The 19,313-nt window shown below is 45.6% G+C and overlaps 1 protein-coding gene across 1 annotated transcript in view; it reads right to left on the minus strand.

Moving 5' to 3' along the window:
- Positions 1–2,568: 2,568 nt before the first annotated feature.
- nlgn3a (neuroligin 3a) overlaps positions 2,569–19,313 on the minus strand; it is a gene marked incomplete at both ends in the record, with an annotated part of 145,916 nt that continues 129,171 nt past the window's right edge. Inside the window, 3 exons of the mRNA XM_080746551.1 lie at positions 2,569–2,907; positions 3,994–4,200; positions 5,124–5,493. Coding sequence (XP_080602677.1) covers positions 2,569–2,907; positions 3,994–4,200; positions 5,124–5,493 — 916 coding nt within the window. The remainder of the gene's footprint in view (positions 2,908–3,993; positions 4,201–5,123; positions 5,494–19,313) is intronic.

The following is a 19,313-nucleotide window of genomic DNA, read 5'->3' on the forward strand; positions in this document are numbered from 1 at the left end:
AATGATAAATACAAAACAAACGGTTTTGGACATACAAGGTTTCCACCCGACAACGACAAAATATAACTCATGTACAGTAATTGGCCCACTGGCTTGTCACTTGTCATGATCTGAAATGGCAAATCTTTGAGTAGCAGCAGCGCTATAGAGAGACATCTCTCTCTATAGCACCTCTACAACTCTTTTTCCCGGGCTGAATCAGGGGCCCAGCACGTCCCTGGACACAGACAGACAGAGAGAGAGAGAGAGAGAGAGAGAGAGAGAGAAAGAGAGAGAGAGAGAAAGGAGTGCAGAGCAGACAGGAAATCCTTTAGGAGACATGAACGCAAGTGTTTTTTTTCTGTTCCTTTCTTGAAAGAGAAACTGTAAAATGTGAAGAAAAACAAACAAACTGTGCTCACCAGCGGGAGGAAGAAAAAAAGTTGAGAGAATCCAATCCTCTTCATCATTTTTACAGTTTTAATTTGGCACATGGCACAATCAGCATGTATGCATCTGGTATACATAAATAAATATTAAATATATTTATACATAAATATACATATAGAGCTCTTACAAAGACACCAAGAGTTGGTCTTGGACTCGGGGATGTTGTTGTGAACGAGGACAACATTACATAGAAATTACTTTTATTCGCGTTGGTTGCTTTTTTTTTTCAGTGTGACCCCCAAACAGTACAGTCGACCTGTCATCATAAGCGGTAGCGATATCTCCATAGAAGCCCTATACATATATGTATGTACGCCCATATTTATATATATATTCAAAGAAATACAAGTGTGCACTGATGTCGGGTGATTCAGTGCAAACAGGCCACTCTCTGCTTCTCATAAGAGGAACTCTTATACAAAGTCAATGGAATCATGTCAGTTAGTTTGCTTGAATCTTTAGCTATTCTCGTTTTTTTTTCATCTCTTCTTCTTACACATAAAATAATAGATTTTTTATTTTTCGTAATCTTTAAGCAAAAAAATTAGACATATATATATAACTTTTTCTTTAAAATAACCAAAAAAGTGCTATTTCGCAAAGACGGACACCCAGAAACGCAGCAGATACACTGTGTGATGATGATGATGGTGGCGTTGGTGAAAACCCCAAATTAACGACATGACTTGTGTAGATAAAACCCGCCCCCCAACCTGCCACATTGTACACCCCAACGAATGAACCCAAAACAAAACAGGTGCACGGACACACACACACACGCACACACTCGCTCACGCACTCACGCACGCACGCACCCACACACCCGCACACCCACAACTGCTTCGTCTTTCTCACGTTCAAGACAATCTGCCTCCGTCCCTTTTTGTATATCTGGAGTCTCGTCGTCGTAACCACGCGTGGGTGCGCCGCCGGAAACCATGTTCACATGCACGCACACACACACAAACACACAGGTGCTCTAAGCAGCGTGTGGTACGTGTCGTGCACACTTTTGTGGAGATAATATCAGATAGCTTTTTAAACAGATAAAATTGGCTGTAAAAGATGCACTTCTTCTTTTTTTCTTTTTCCTTCTTCCCTTTTTAACAAAAAAAAACAAACAATCACAGTAACATAGTTTTTATAATCTCGGCCTTCCGATCTCGTGGCAAAAAGAGTCGCGGTCCCAAAACAAATCATTTCCATACCAGCAAAAGAAATACAAAAAATAAAAAGATGACACCATTTGTGTGGCGGCTAGGCAGCGCAAAAAAGAAAAAAAAGGGTTTGCCCAAAAATGGGTTTTTAAAAATCTCCACATCTGCATGTCAAGGTTCCCCCAGCCAGGATTTAGTCTCTCATCGTTGAGTTCTAAGTCGGCGTAAAACAACACCTCCCACTCAGGAATATATAGTCTCAGAGAATAGAAATCATGATAGGAAAAACTAAACAAAAAACAAGCTTCCGTAAGGCATAGAACCGTAAAACAAAACCCTCCCTCCCCCTCCCCCCACGAAAAAAAGCAATTAAAAACATTGCGCGAGTATTCACGTATAGAGGCCATTGTTCTCGGGTATGTCTCCCGCAGGAGGAGCGAGTGGTGAGGGGGAATGGGAAATAAAAAGCACTTTTCTTTGTTTTCGTTATGAATTCAAGAAGAAGGGAAAAACGAAAAAAAAACAAACGTGTAGATATATTCTCCTCAGTCAGTCTTGTCTTGCTTTTAAAAAGGCTTTTAAAATGATTATTTTAGAAAAGAAAACAAGAACGGGAAAAAAACCACTGCGGAAAGTTTCCCCCCCTCCCTCCCTATAGGTTGGGACGAAGGGGAAGGATTTTGGCAGCTCTGCACAAACTTTGACATCCACAGAGAGTGACTCTCCTCGTAGTAAAAGTCTATTTAAATCTCCCCGTTGTTTAATCCGACTCTTCCTCCTGCCCTTCCCGTCGTCGTAGCCCGGCCCTCCCCTCCCTCCCTCCATCCCTCCCCCTCTCCCTGTGGTATTTATAAAACACAATCCTCTCCGCTCTCTCTCGTTTCTCGTCCATCCGCCCACCACAGACACCACCGACGGAGTTAGCCTCCTCCGCCTCTCCGGCGGCCGCTAGGCTAACCTCCTTGGCCCCTTCCTTATAAAGCTATACGCGGGTGGTGGAGTGCGAGTGCGGCAGGCCGGTGGAGTTGAAGCCGGCCGTGAAGGTGTTGTAGGGGTGCAGGTTGGGCATGCCCACCAGGGAGTTGGGGATCATGGTGATGGTGTTGGGCGTCATCAGGGGGATGTCGTCGGGCGAGCGGCGCAGCGTGAGCGTGTAGTCGGGCAGCGAGGCCAGCCGCAGCGCGCCCTCGTTGCCGGCGTTGCCCGCTGCCTCGTGGCACTCGTGGTGCGTCTGCTGGTTCATCTGCAGCGACATGATCTCCTCCTCGGGCGTGGTGAGGTGGTGGTCGTGGTGGCCGATGTCGTTGGCGGTGGCCTGGCGCTGTATAGGGATGTCAAGGTTCAAGGTTCAAGGTTGTACTTTATTGTTACGTCTTTTGTACAGGTACATAAGAGTAAAATTTGTTTTTGTTTGGGATCCTTCAGACAATGCAGTCGTATATTAAAAAAAACAATATAATAACAGCAAACCACATCTAAAAATAATAATAATAAGACGTAAAAAGTGCTAGCGATTCCCTTTTCCCTGGATCTTTTTCGTTTTTTGACAGTTCGTTCATGTGCCTGACTGTTCGTGGAAAGAAGCTCTTTTGCAGTCTGTTGCTAGTAGCTTTGAGACTGCGTAGACGTTTTCCATGAGGCAGCATCTTGAACATACTGTCAAGATGCTTACAGTCCATACTGTCCATACTGTCAGAAAGAATGGACCTTTAGCAAAAAATGATTATTCTACCCCGTAGAATAATCGATTGTTAAGAGTCGATTTTAATGTTAACAAATCGAGAATCGAGAATCTCGATGTTGAAACATTAAAATCGACTCTTAACGATTAATTGATTTTCGATTAATCGTTGACATCCCTACCTGGTGCAGTGTTCATTTTGTCGACTAAGACTAAAAGACTACAAGATTTTGATATTTTGTCGATAAGACTAAACTAGACTAAAACTATTTCAGAAGACAAAGACGAATACTATTATGTGTGTTATTCAAAAGACTAAGACTAAATCTAAGTCTAAGGCTAATGGCTGTAAAAAACCAATAACACTGGTATGTAACTGTGCAATGAAAATTAAAGCCAAACACATCTTTCTTTTATCTTTACATTTGAGAATGGCACTTAACTGTTCTTTTCAGATCTGTTGGTTTTGCACAGAGAGTAGCAGACCGTGTGATTGATACTGTTAATGTGGTTATATTTAGCCTAAAAGACTTAGCCTAAAATATGAAGACTAAAATAGACTAATCCCAAAACATTTAGTCGACTAATAAGACTAAACTAGACGAAAACCAGTAAGCCTCTGCAATCGGGAGATAATCGACCGTCACGTTGCATACACAAACTTTAGAGGGCCATCGTAGCCAATCAGGAGGGAATATGGATTTGCTGAAAGAAATGAACACTGACCTGGTGCTGCGGGCTGGTGGCCCCGTGGTGGTGCCTTGAGTCCTGGCCCCGCCTCTTGTCCTTGCGGTAGTAGAGGGCGGCGAATGCCAGCACGTTGAGGAAGAGCAGCGAGGCGCCCACCGCGATGGTCACGCTCAGCTCCGTGCTGTAGTCGCGCGGGTTCTCCACCACCAGGGGGCCCGACTCCTCCTCCTCGTCCCACGACTCCTGCAAGAGTTCAAGGTTGGTTTGTTTAGTGTCCCCGAAGTGTAAGTAGAGGGTATGGGCAAGAATAAAGAGAATGGCAAATCAAGTGGCAAACGGAGTGGCAAAGTGAGTTTAACATAATTTAACGTTGTTTAAGGCCAGAAAGTATTATTTTTTTTTGCCACTCAGTTGGCGTTCCCGCATAACTTCCGGGTATGATGATGTCACGTGCATACACTCTATTGGATTACAGCGGCATAGACATCAATACATCAATACAATACAATAAAAACAGCAAATACATTCTGAAAGTGTAATAAAGTGCACGTTGACCATAAAAGTGCATGCATTAAAGTGCTATGCAATAAATTGGCACATTGACCGTGAAAGTACATCCGCATAGGAAAGACCAATGGAGTGCACATTAGGAATGGGACGATAAGCGATATTACCGTTTATCGTGATAAAAAACACGATTTAATTTATGGTGAAATCGTCCTCCGGCGGGCACTGGGATCAATTCACCTTTTATTTGCCGAGCTACATATTATCCGGTACCGTTTAAACGCTCTGTTGGTAAAACGTACGTACAATATACGTATTTGATAGTCTTTTTTTTTTACACTCTACCAAATTTATTTTCCAAAAAATGGCCGATCTACAAGCTCACAACGCGCCGCAACGCAACGAGTTGTGAGCTTGTAGATCGGCTATTTTTTGGCAAATGTTCCGCCCCAGGATAATGGATGTCGGGGATATTTTGATTATCGCGATAATATCATAAATCGCGATTTTTTTGGTCACAATAATCGTGGTCATGAAATTTTCAAATCGTCCCATCCCTAGTGCACATTATGAGGTATAGACTATCTCCCTGACCGACCCTCATCAGCATTCAGTGTGCATTGAATCGACACAGGAACAAACTGAATATTTATTTGTACCTTGTCCTCGCTGTTGTAGGCCGGCGACATGGGCGGCCGCTTGGTGTTGAGCGGCCACGACGTCTTGCTGTCCTTGCCGCCGGGCCGCTTGGTGCCGGACGACAGCGTGTTCTGCGTGGTCTCGGGCGGAGGCACCTTGGTGGTGGTGGAGGTGTAGTGGAACATGTCGTGCAGGTTGTAGAGGTGGGGCACCAGGTGCTTCCAGAAGGCCACCTTGGTGGCGCGGTAGTGGTCACGCACGCGCGGCTTCAGGCCGATGTGCAGGTACAGCTGGTCCTGGGGGTTGTACTTGGACCAGGCCACCTCCTCGAAGCGGTTGGCCTTGGTGTGGATGAACTTGGTGTCCTGCGGCACGGGCTTGTTGGGGTCACTGGAGAGAGAGAGAGAGAGCATAGACTGTAAATAATATGGACAGTGGGAAGCCATTGGTTTCTATGCTGCGAAAATTACGCTTTTTTGGCCCTTGTACAGGCAGGGGCGTCACAAGGGGGGGGGGGGGGGGAAGTAGGACTGAGTTACTAGGGCCCAAGGTGGAGGGGCCTTAATTATTTAGCTATTGAAAAATAGCAGATATACAAGCTCACTGCGTGCCGGGCTGAAGATGGGTGCAAAAATTGGTGCAAATCTTTGGATATTATGTATTTTTTTAAGCGACATTTGTAACTCAAATTTTGCTTCTGGGGGTCCCTGGAACTAAATATTTTGAGATGGGGTTCCGTGGCCAAACACATATCATTTTGGGGTCCTTAACATGAAAAGGTTTGAGCACCACCACTGACAAAGAAACATACAGTAGGTTTTTCAAAATAGCAGATCTACAAGCTTGCAGCGCGGCACTCGGTGACGTGCTGTGAGCTTGTATATCTGCTATTTTTCATAGTTAAAGCACATGGGGGGCCCACAGTGAATCCTTGTACCCAGGGCCCAGAATTTGGTGTGGACACCCCTGTGTACGGGTGCCGCCATCATTGTAGAAATCAACGTTCATTGGTAGAAATGCTACCATCTCGAATGCTATCGGCTGCCAACGGTCACGTGCAACCGCAGGGATACTTGGGGAGAATGTGGTGTTGAGCTTGCCGAAAATAAAGCACACGAAGAAGAATCATCACAAGCCTATGATCGCAAGCCCCTCCTACAGCATACCCTGCTCTAACATCAAACATAACATAAATTGATCCATAGTTTCACAAAACGCAGAAACGAGGCTTTAAACTAGCGACAGGAACCATATTAGGTAAGTATTTATGACAATGTTTATTACGGTAAGAAAATCAAATTCGGGGGAAATGAATGGAATCCTATGGAGAACATGTTGCTTCTGGTACCAGAACAGCGCAACTAGGGGCCAATCATAGGAACTTTCAGTTCCGTGTTTGCTTCATTTTAAATCCTGACAACTACACCCCTGAGAGAGAGAGAGAGAGAGAGAGAGAGAGAGAGAGAGAGAGGGTGAGAGTCAGTGTCAGCCGGAGACATTGAGAGATCCCCCAACAGGCTGTTGGATGATATGAATCAATTAAACAATTGTACGGCGGTATCGGATACAGTTTGAGTCACACTGTGAAAGGTCAGCTCAGTTACGACTGTCAGATGTATTGATCTGGTCTGGCGCACAGCCCGGCCCACAGTGCACTGACTCCAGCCCAGACAAAAGCAAAACACTCCCTGAACACAAGGGGATGGCTTTTAATAATAGATCCAGGTGTCTGTGGTGAGGTCTGTATTACATTTTATTTTCTATATCTGTCCTGACCTGAGTGATACAGTGATACAGTACTTGGCAGAAAATGGACAAAATGGATCTGCTCATTCATTTGTTCCGGCCCAAATCACTTCTATCGCCGTGATAATCTGCCATGATTGAACCATGGCTTTCTCTTTTAGTCTTCGCCCTCCGTTGGCATGGCAATGCCTGCCTGTCTCATAAGATCTGATTTGTATTTTATCGATGACGGCGCTGAAAATAAATAAGACGACCTACAAGTTTACAACACGTTGCATCCATGACACGGTCTGAGCTTGTAGATCGGCCATTTACGGTGCGTGATACCGTCGTATGACAGAGCATAAACCAGTAAGACGCCTAAGGGTGAAAAGCGCCACGCCATGTCTTGGCCATCTGGCCAGTGATGTGCAGTATATCTGACAAGCTACCCATATATGGAGACCCCTGATACCCATATATGGAGATCCATGTACATATGGAGATATGCTTTGAAACCCCAAACACGCTTACTCAGTTATTCGTTATGTGAAAGTCCTATGACGTCTATGACATCTGACAACATACATACAATCCCTTTTATGCCCATACATGGAGATCCCTGTCTGTAGAACCAGCCACAGATATGGGCTGTCTGGCCATCTGTCTTGGCCTATATGGCTTCATATATGGGCATTCCCATATGAAGTCCTGTTAGATATAGGCTTAATATTGATGACATCAGGGATCTCCATGATTTAAGGGCATAAAAGGGATTCTGTTAGTGTGGTTCCCCTGACATCTCAGTGATGTCAGAGGGGCGTTATTTGGAATTGCACACGCGTTCTGGGCAAACCCCGCCCATGGAAGCTTTTGATTGGCTGAACTGGCGCTAGGGAGCGCTCCTTTTTGTCCGCTTGGACCGCACAGAGGTGCGCGGTGCGTTATCGTGCGCTTGCCCAGGCCTTACGGCCTGGCATAAATATAACGATTGCATTCACCACAGCTTCGTAACTCGCGCGGCCGGCTCTTCGCGGCCACTCGCGCCTGCGGCGCTCGGGGGCGAAGAGCAGGACCAAGGTCCGCTGGCCTTCGCGCCGCTTGCAGTGTCGTGGACAATAATCAACGCCTCTCCCGCCCAGAACGCGTGTGCAATAAATAATCACGCGGTCAGAGGGTGGTGTCACCTCTCACATTTTGAAAACAAACATGGCGGTCCCCATACCCGAAGCGAGTTCACAAAACGCAAATAAAAGCTGCATTAAGCGAAGTTTTATCTAAAATCAACATTATCTCAGAACTTATTTCTGTCTGGAAAAGACTTTGGATTTGCTGTTCTTGCCGACGATGTTTTGATGCGCTGATGACCACTGAGTGGATCTGTCAGTCAAAGTGAGTAACTACGTCAACGTAATGAGTTGTCTATGGCCAGGTCCACCTCTCCGCCCCCCCCCCCCCCCCTGCGCCCCTAGTGGCGAAAAAGTGAAAAACTTCTGGGAACCCAGATTAGGTCCACCAGACTCTAGACTCTGACTGTTGCGTGGCAAGTCTGATGCAGCCCCTCCCCTCCAATCACAGAGCCAGGATGGGGATTTTGAAAGTAAACACATATGAATAAGTCAGCAGGCTTCAGGTCTCACGTCAGCAGGCGTCTAGTTGTTGATAATCCAGCGGCGGCGGAGCCCCCCCCCCCCCCCCTCTACGGACCCCCCCCTGCGGAGCCCCCCTCTGCTAATTGCTTGGGGAAGGCAGCGCAGTGCACATTAGCTTCCAGTCTACTGACAGAAAGTGGACCATATTAATCAAGATGCTAACTAAGAGAGAGTGTGTTGTGTGTGTGTGTGTGTGTGTGTGTGTGTGTGTGTGTGTGTGTGTGTGTGTGTGTGTGTGTGTGTGTGTGTGTGTGTGTGTGTGTGTGTGTGTGTGTGTTGCGCGCGCGCATTGCACATACAGGAATGTGCACAAGAGTGCAAAGGTGTGCAATGGACAGTGGTGGAAAAAGTACTCACATTTTTTACTAAAGTAAAAGTATCAATACTGCAATATGAAAATACTCTGTTACAAGTAAAAGTCTGTAATTCAAAATGTTCTTGAGTAAAAGTATGAAAGTGTTGGCATCAAAATGTACTTAAAGCACCAAAAGTAAAAGTACAAAATGTTTGAAAATAGCAGATCTACAAGCTCACAACGCGTCGCATCGCACATGTACATGAGCTTGTACATCAGCTATTTTCAAATAGCCTAGCTATAAAATAGGGCTCAAGTGGGTTAATGTATGTTTTATAATATAATCATTTATATCTGTAAAGTAACTAGTAACTAAAGTTTTCAAATGTAGTGGAGTAAAAGTACAATATTTGGATCTGAGATGTAGTGGAGTAGAAGTAAAATTATTGGAAATTTGGAGATACTCAAGTAAAGTACAAATACCTCAAAATTGTACTTAAGTACAGTACTTAAGTAAATCTACTTAGTTACTTTATACCACTGGCAAATGGACAGACAGGGATAGGGAGGAATAGGGAGAAAGAACAAGATAAGAGTGCTGAGCCCAAGATGCAGTACCAGCTGTGATCTACGGAGGTCACTGTTTCACTTTTCACTTCTCAGCAAGCATCCTGGATGGCCCTGCCATTCCAGTGAAGCTATTGACGTATTGAGTGAATTAATTAACATACGGCAATCTCTTACTATCACACTCCGCCATGTGACCGAGGTTGCTATAATGTCACGCATGGATGATCTCGAAGGGTGCGTGCGTGCGTGTGTGTGTGTGCGTGCATGTGCGTGGTGTGTGTGTGCGCGTGTCTGTGTGTGTGTGTGTGTGTGTGCGCGCGTCATTGCTTCAAACGTTTCTGTGGAAAAATGACTTCTCTTGTGTTGAAGAATGCAAAAGGATTGTGCCGTGGCCTCGAAAACACAATAGTGGATGTCAACAGGCTGCTTTGTTGCTATAAGGGCGAGGATCTGTGAGACATTTTCCCTGTAAATGCCACCAAATATCCCTGTGCGGGTCTGAGAGAGAAGGCAGAGGCCAACAAAGTTCAAATTAGTTGGGATTTGGGGATGTGGCAGCTCAGTTTTTTTTTTTTTGGCAGAGGCTGAAACAGCTCCGAAACACAGCCAAGTGAATTAAAAGCCACGCCAAGAAAGAATTCACCCTCCATCCCCTCCTACTCGTTGTTCTGCTGTCAATTTTTCTTTTTCAGGTCAGTGCTTCTGGAGACGTGAGAGAGAGAGAGAGAGAGAAAGAGAAAAGAGCTGATATTGAGAAGGTGGGAGGCAGAGAGGGAGGGAGAGACTAGGGGGGGAGAAAGAGAGAGAGAGAAGAGAGAGAGAGAGAGAGAGAGAGAGAGAGAGAGAGAGAGAGAGAGAGAGAGATAGAGATAGAGAGAGAGAGACAAGGGTGTCGCACCAAAATCCTGGGCCCTGGGTACAAGGATTCACTGCGGGCCCCCCCGTTATTTTGTGCTTTAACTATTGAGAAATGGCAGATATACAAGCTTGTATATCTGCTATTTTTCAATTGTGGCTTGTAGATCTGCTATTTTTGAAAAATCGTGAAAAAAAAAAATGTCTGTCAGTGGTGCTCAAACCTTTTCATGTGAAGGACCCCCAAAATGACATGTATTTGCACACGGACCCCCATCTCAAAATATTTAGTTCCAGGGACCCCCCAGAAGCAAAAATCTTATTATATATTCCAAGATTTGCACACATTTTCACGACTTTTCAAAATACAAGCTCGCAGCGCGGCACTTGGTGCTAAAGACAGGCCCCTCCACCTTGGGCCCTAGTAACTCAGTCCCACTCCCCCCCCCCCCCCCCCCCATGTGACGCCACTGGAGAGATATATCCAGAGAGAGTGAGATGGAATGGGGGAGCCAAATTGAGATGGCTGAACGGGAGTCCCTGGGCATGGGCCATGTCAGTGGAACGGCCCGTAAATAACCTCCTTTATTAGGCCCGTAATGATCCCCGATGAATATTGACAGCCGGGCTATGATGACTTTGTAGCTGCATATCAGTAATTAAGTTTCAAAGGAGCGTGCGAGCAGAGGTAAGGTCATATTGATCTCCCCCCGTGCGCGCAACATGCCACAGCGCACAACGTCAATGTAGCAGCAGAGACCTGCACGGCACGGCCGTCTGGAGCGAGACGCTTTCATGAATTCAGGACTCTCTCACTCTCTCTCTCTCTCTCTCTCTCTCTCTCTCTCTCTCTCTCTCTCCCCCTAGGCGCGGTCACACATACACACACACACACACACATATGTGCATATACGTGCTCACTAGGGGTGCAACGATATAGTAACTGAATCGAAAATCGATTTTAATTTGCAACGATCTACTATATCAATATGCAAAAGCATATAGTGTGTGCCAGCGGCTACGTCATTGTAGTCCTTAGCGGGCCATCTTTTGGGACAAAACACAGGTGTTTCAATTGTTTGATTGCATAGAACTAATGCTTTACTCCAATCAGAACACATTTGTAAGGCTGTGTTTACCCAAGAAATGGCCGCTCTTAGAACTACATTTGGCAACACCCTATACCGTCAGGGCCGGACTGGGACATAAATTCGGCCCTGGCATCTTGGCAAGAGCGGCCCACCGCAACCGGCGCGAACCAAATCTAGAAGATCTACAAGCCCACAACTTATCGAGGCAGCGATGCGTTGTGGGCTTGTATGCTGTTAAATTGTCTGGGTAAGACTCCTGGGCCAACAGCCTGTGAATGGGCTATTAGGCCAGTATTCACTTGATAGACAAGCCAGTGGGCCAATCATGTGATGTCTCTCTGCACTGTGGGACAGGGCTACATGAAGGATTGGCCCTCTCCACTTCAGGGAACGGCCGGTTCATTCCCGGCCGGCTGCCTTCGTTCCATTTTGGGGGCTGGGTGGCCAACAAAGTAAATCGTCACTGTTGGGCAGAAACCTTGTATCTCCAAGTTTCAAATTTGAAGATTTTTTCGCAAAGCAAAGCCCTGCTTCATCATACAAGGCCGTCGCACAAAAGTAGTGAAAACAGCAGATCTACAAGCACACAACGCCTCGCACCGCGAGGCATTGTGTGCTTGTAGATCGGCTGTTTTCACTAGTTTAAATCATTTTTAAAATGATAAATACAAAACCAACGGTTTTGAACATACAAGGTTCCACCCGACAACGACGAAATATAAACTCAGTAATTGGCCCACTGGCTTGTCACTTGTCATGATCTGAAATGGCAAATCTTTGAGTAGCAGCAGCGCTATAGAGAGAGATCTCTATAGCGCGCAATGAGGGCCTCTCCAACTCTTTTTCCCCCGGGCTGAATCAGGGGCCCCAGCATGTCCCTGCTCCACTTATGGCCACCCAGCCCAAAAATGACCGTAACTATCCTAAATGGTTAGCCATAGGCCCACTTGTATCGTCTGCCCACCGGGCATATGTAATACCCATTATGCCAGACGCCCAGTCCACCCCTGCGTACCGCTTTGGCTTTGTATCGTATCGGTATCGTTTGCAATGCAGATAATCGGTATCAAATCGTTTTGCATGGCAAATAATCGATCGTATGGAAACTAAGTATTTGTGCCTTGCATTTAGCAATTTTAAGAAGGAAAATGAAAAAGAGGGGTTTAATTACTTTTTACTTGGTCTATCGATAAATGTGTGTAATCTCTGTGTTCATGTCAGGTTTTGTCCATATGTGTTGAAATATAATGTCCATGTATTTGCTAGAGAATCACAGTGTTTACTTATTTATATCCACTAGAAGCAGCGTCTAGTCGGCGACCTGGCCAACTCGGAACAATGTAAATAGGGAATGAATGCCCCGCCCTTTAAACCCCATTATACCTGTTTTCATAGGACCCGTTTTGACCATCTGTCTGCCTGTGTCCATTTAGCCCATATATGGAGATATCTGTATCTGTCTGTCTGTCTGTCGGCGTCCATTTTATGTCCATATATGGAGATCACTGCAGTTATAGTTCTGGGTCCATTTTATGCCCATATATGGAGATATCTGTCTATCTGCGTCCATTTTATGCCCATATATGGAGTATCTGTCTGTTCCTCCAACTGTGTTGCAGACACAGTGCCGGTTCCCCCTTTAATGCAAACCTCATTATACCTGTTGTCATAGGACCCGTTTTGAACATCTGTTTGCCTGTGTCCATTTATGCCCATATATGGAGATATCTGTATCTGTCTGTCTGCGTCCATTTTATGCCCATATATGGAGATCTTTGACCATCTGTTTGCCTCTGTCCATTTATGTCCATATATGGAGATATCTGTATCTGTCTGTCTGCAATCCATTTTATGCCCATATATGGGGGCATTCATTTTATGCCCATATATGGAGAACGTGCGTGCCCGTGGGACGAACGGTTCTCGAGATACGCGGATTACATACATACATACACACTCACAGAGATTTTTTGTTGACTCATGTGGCGTACGTGATGTCAGAGCCTTTTATGAAGTGATGTCACAATGAGTCAGAGCTTTCGCCGATTTCCTCCGGAACAGCCTGATGTCAACAATCAACCCCGCATAAGGAGATTCCGAACGTTTCGCGCCGGTTCGGGAAAACCGCGCGTCGGGTCGGGTCGAGACCCGGCACTGCACTCCGTGCCGCGGCGGGGAACGCGCGTGCCGAATCTGAAGCCGGTGGGACGAACGGTTCTCGAGATACGCGGATTACAGACAGACACACAGACAGACAGACAGACACGCAGAGACTTCTCGCATTTATAGATAGATAATAATATATTTCCCTTAAAAAACATGCACTATTGACAGGTTTCACACAGATTACATTTATTTGCTAATTAGATACTATATTTATTTTAAATCATTGAATTAATCGCCATTGTATCGGGTTGTATCGCCATGAATGAACCAATATCGTCAACCATGTATCGTATCGTCAACCATGTATCGTGATGCGTATCTTATCGTTGTTAAAATGTATCGTTACACCCCTACTCTCTCTCTCTCTCTCTCTCTCTCTCTCTCTCTCTCTCTCTCTCTCTCTCTCTCTCTCTCTCTCTCTCTCTCTCTCTCTCTCTCTCTCTCTCTCTCCCTCCCTAGGCGTGGGCACACACACACACACACACACACACACACACATGCGCACATATGTGTTCACGCACGTTCACGCACGTTCTCACACACACACACACACACACACACACACACACACACACACACACACGCGCGCGCGTGAACAGATGACAACCAATCATGGCGGGCCGGAGCAATTTCAGTTAATGGGAATTCCTGGCGCCTCCATAACACCGTAAATGCTTTCTTCTCGTGGGGATCAATCTGTAAAAATTGTGACGGCGAAAATATGTACAAAGTATTTGCGGTAGGCAGCCTCTCACACAGAAACAAATCAGGGCCTATTGGGAGCGACGTGGTTTCAAATGCATGCTAGCGTGGTGGTGGTGGTTGGTGGCTGGCTGGCTGGTTGGCTGGTTTCAGTGCAAGAAGAGAAGATGAATAATTTAGGGAACACAAAGAAATCAATGTGGCATCTTTAGTTAATTTGATTTGCCGCATTAGAGAACAACCGGCTGCCTTATCTAATTACACACACACATGCTTGGGTAATTGTTGCAATGTCAATAGTAAACAGGGCCGCATTCCCCTGAACAACTTTGGGCCGACTGCCGAAGGTACACAAACAAACCTGAAGTCCTGTAATAGGCTTTTGAGGTAGAGACGTGAGCCCAGTCTTTGTTGTTGGACAGGGTCATATACTGTAGGCAATACCCTGCAATGTTGGGCATTAAACTTTAAAGCAATATGGGTAACACGTGAGGGGTAACTGAGACCGATGTGATTTCTATCTGCAACGTTATAAAGCTTACTGTACATTTATGCTCCGCCGTAGGGTGGTGTTGTGTTCCCGGCAGTGTTGAATTAGTCCGGGGTTGCGAGCCCCTGCCGCCCCATATCTTTTCTGAGCAAGGTTCACGCCTCTCACGCAAACGGATATGCATTGATGCCAAAACCACCCACGTTCACACCTCAACAACGTTTAGTGTCACAACAGGGTGTTTTAACAAAGAAACGAGCCTGTATGCATATCAATAGACCTGTATAGTAGGTGTTAAGCGACGTGCGTGGGACGCCATGAAAACTGTGTACCCCCAAACATTGAATCAGCACTGCAACACTGGTGCCCGGAAATAGCACATAGGTCAACAGGCCCACAACAATGTGGTGAAATTGCAGATGGTCTATTTTTGGTACCTGACGACGCCATCGCATGATGAAGCATAAATCCAGCTTAAAATGTACAATTACAATTTAGGCATTTAGAAGACGCTCTTAATCCAGAGTGAGGTCTTGTCACATCAACATCAATACATCAAATGCATAGAAATAGGAATCTAAGAAAAACGTAGGTAGACCAAACACCTATTCAGTAAAAACGTAATAAAAAGAAAAAATCAAACCTCGGTTCGAAGTGAAGCGGTGACTTTTTATTCTATGTGTACTAGAGCTTTGAAATCAGTATTCCAGATCTATACATTCTGTGTTCTAGATCTATACTTTCTACGTGCATTAGTTCTATACTTTTATGAATTCTGAATGAATGAATGATTTTGTCTGGAGGGCCAAATTGTCATGTGAAGCTTAACCAATCCTCAATTCTGCATGCACGGGACATGTACGGGACATGTACGGGACAGACATTCTCACTCCTTGAGAATCTATGGGAATCCTCAAAAAAACTGGTACGGGACAGACAAAGACACTCCTTGGAAGCGGCTTTCACCGCTTCAAAAACAAAAATGCTATCTAAATGACAAGTATGGTCGCTGAGGTATAGGCAAGTGCTACAGTGAGTGAGCGCTAAGGGCTATATAGGTGGAGTCTGAAATCGGGCTTGAAGCAATTTAATCTCGTCTCTCGAATCTTTCCTCTGAACTAGGCTTGATACAACCTTGTCAGATCTCCTTTAGTGTAGTCTGTGTTAACCACTTTAACCATTGTCTTATGCTTTAACTATTGAAAAATAGCAGATATACAAGCTCACAGCGCGGCACCGAGTGCCGCGCTGCGAGCTTGTAGATCTGCTATTTTTGAAAAATCCAGAAAATGTGTGCAAGTCTTTGAATACCGTTGACCCGATCTTTGACCCGACTTCTAAATCTCATTTAGTGTAGTCTGTGAGCGCTGTACCTCTTATTATCCCTGCAGTATTTGGCTCGATAGCGGCCTTATTTACACGGTGCCATAATATCCCGCTGACAACAATCTGTGTAAATGCCGTACGCCAACTATGAAATACAGTGTGACAACAACGTCATAAGCCATTCTCCTAAGCCGGGGGGAAAGCCCTAAGACTCGTGTATCAGACGTGCAGGGAAGGAAGGAGGCTGGCTAACTGTTTTGGACAGTGGCACTCTTTGATGTTCTTATTGCTTTCGGGATGAGGAGTGACACCATGTCTGCGAATGTCAGCCGAGTCACAGTCACAGCCCAATCATAACTGAAATACAGAAAAAGGCCAGGAGCAAAGATATGCAAATATGTAATGAACGTGCACGTCGAAAAGGTCGCAGAGTTTCAAGTCTACTTCAGAATATTAATCGTTCCAAATGAGGAAGGGTGTGTAATATATGTGTGTGTGTGTGTGTGTGTGTGTGTGTGTGTGTGTGTGTGTGTGTGTGTGTGTGTGTGTGTGTGTGTGTGTGTGTGTGTGTGTGTGTGTGTGTGTGGGTGTGTGTGTGGGTGTGTGTGTGTGTGGGGGGGGGGGGGGGAGTACCGCTAAAAGGGAAGCAGTTCCTCACCTGTCGGTCCGTTTTAATTTGCCCCAAGACAACCTCAATTCAAAGCCGACATCTGCACTTAAACCCGGCGCTCACTTTGGTCGTTCCACATCCGAGAAGCGATACGGCGGGTTAAATCATCGTCACAGCTTGCCGCTGTTCAAACACCCCCACCGAGCGGCGCGCTCTCTGCTGTGTGCTTTGGGGCTCAGTAGCATATGCACCGCCACCGTCATAATGCCATGTTTGTGGCCCTCTGTTGGGCTCTCTCTCCGCGTTCCCCCTGCATTAGCTGATAGCCTAGGCCTCCTGTCAGGGCCTCCCACTTAATCCAGACGGTGGTATAGGGAACCCGTGGCCCATGCCCCCCCCCCCCCCCCCCCCCCCCCCAGGCCGAGGGGAGGGATTATTACACCCATAAAAGCAGGCGTTTTAATGGCCTTTTCTGATTTCCTCTGATGTGTTCATATGGCCGGGGCCACTTGGGCACGGCGCTATAAAGCGCTCCTTCTTCTTCATCTCTCCCAGAGCAACCCCCCATACAGCCACCCTGTGTGTGACCTGCTGTGCAGACCCATACGCTAACCTTGACCAGCCGGGTTAGCCCCCCTGTATGTTTGTATCTGTGATTGACTGAATGTTAGAGAGGCATGGGTTGACATTTCTAAAAGGGCCTTTTGGTGAAAAATTTGAAAATAGCCGACCTCCAAGCTCACAACGCTGCGACGCGTTGTGAGCTTGGAGGTTGGCTATTTTCAGTACTTGATACCACTACTGAACCTAGCATGATCGAGTGAATACTGGAGATGTGGCGTAACCGGCATGGATTTCTACTCAGAGAGGGCAATTCTTTCAACATAAGATGCTGCATTCAAGTTCAGGAGAGTTTGGACAAGGCAATTCTGTTGAACGCTGCCTTCAGGTATGGCATGGAAAGTGGGGCATTTGCATTTCTTTCACCATAGTAAAAACTGCATTCATGGTCTCGAGAGGGCACTTTTTACAGACGGATAAAAGGGCAGGGGCTCAAGCCCCCTTTGATGTCTATGTTTGCATGCTGCTGGTTTTTTTATCATGCATGTGAGTGTGTGTTCATGTGTGCCTGTATGTAAGATGACCTCTGGGACTAGTCTACAGACGCACGGCTGTCCAGCTGAACCCTTGTACCAAATGACAAACACCTTTTCTACGGCGTCTGTCACCGCCTGATGTGCTATAGCAGAATGACACAGCTCACATATTCCCCTGTGAGACGGTGTGAAGACTTAACCCTCAAACGCCGTTAGAGTTTAACCACTTTAACCATTATCTTATGTTTTAACTATTGAAAAATAGCAGATATACAAGCTCACAGCGCGGCACCAAGTGCCGCGCCGCGAGCTTGTAGATCTGCTATTTTTGAAAAAATCCAGAAAACGTGTGCAAGTCTTTGAATACCGTTGACCCGATCTTTGACCCGACTTCTAAATCCTTCCTCTAAATCAGCTTGTTCTCAAACTTTTTCATGTCAAGGACCCCCAAAATGACAGGCATTTGGCTGCGGACTCCCATCTCAAAATATGTTGTTCCAGGGACCCCCCAGAAGCAAATGTTTGAGTTACAAATGTTCGCTTTTAAATAGATATATTCAGACTTCATGAAAAAAAAAAAAAAAAAAAAAGCAGATCCGCGCTGTGAGCTTGTATATCTGCTATTTTTCAACAGTTAAAGCATTCAATAATTCTAGGCCTAAATGGGTTAACTCATTACCTATTCCCCGGCTCCACTGCGATCGCTGATGTAAAAGGTAGATATGGGAGGAAAGAATGAATATAAATGCCTTCCTTTTTTCCCCCCCTCCTCCCTTTCCCATGTACCTCCCCTCCCCTTTTCATCCCTGTGTAATTTGAAGCGCTTGAGTGATCATAGAGCGAGCCATCACCAAATCTGAAAAGACACGTTTAGGTGGCCCCGGGCTGGGCGACAAGAATCTATTTTCACTCTCAATCCAGGTCGGTGAATATATATCCGAGGAGCAGCGCGCGCACACGCTCTCTCCCGCTCTGTATATTCAACAAGGAACATTAAGCCATTTATGTCTAAAACGCAAATCTTTAGATTTGAACAACTTTAACGATTATGTATGCTTTAACTATTAAAAAAATAGCACAAGCGCACAGCGCACTGCGAGCTTGTAGATCTGCTATTTTTTGAAAAGTCGTGAATATTTGTGCAAGTCTTTGAATATTTTGACCCGATTCTATAAGTGTCTTCTAAATCCTTCTAAGGTTTTTTGAAAAAGCTATGTTTCTATGTCAGTGGTGGTCAAACCTTTTCATATCAAGGACCCCCAAAATGATATGTATTTGGCCACAGACCCCCTTCTCAAAATACTTAGTTCCAGGGACCCCCCTAGAAGCAAAATTTTAGCTACAAATGTTCACTTTAAAAATACATGTATTCAAAGATTTGCGCACATTTTCACGACTTTTCAAAATAGCAGATCTACAAGCTCGTAGCGCGGCACTCGGTGCCGCGCTGTGAGCTTGTATATCTGCTATTTTTCAATAGTTAAAGCATAGAATAACCCTATAGGACTAAACGGCTTAATGCAGTGGCACTGATGTTCGCTTTGGTTAAGCCTTTTTAAAATATGCAAATTTGGACCCTGTTTTTCAACTTTCTTTTGTTGTTGGCGGGTTGTCGTGTGACAAATTCATCG

The sequence above is a fragment of the Nannobrachium achirus genome, assembly GCF_963921795.1.
Source record: "Nannobrachium achirus genome assembly, chromosome: 17".
Taxonomy (NCBI): domain Eukaryota; kingdom Metazoa; phylum Chordata; class Actinopteri; order Myctophiformes; family Myctophidae; genus Nannobrachium; species Nannobrachium achirus.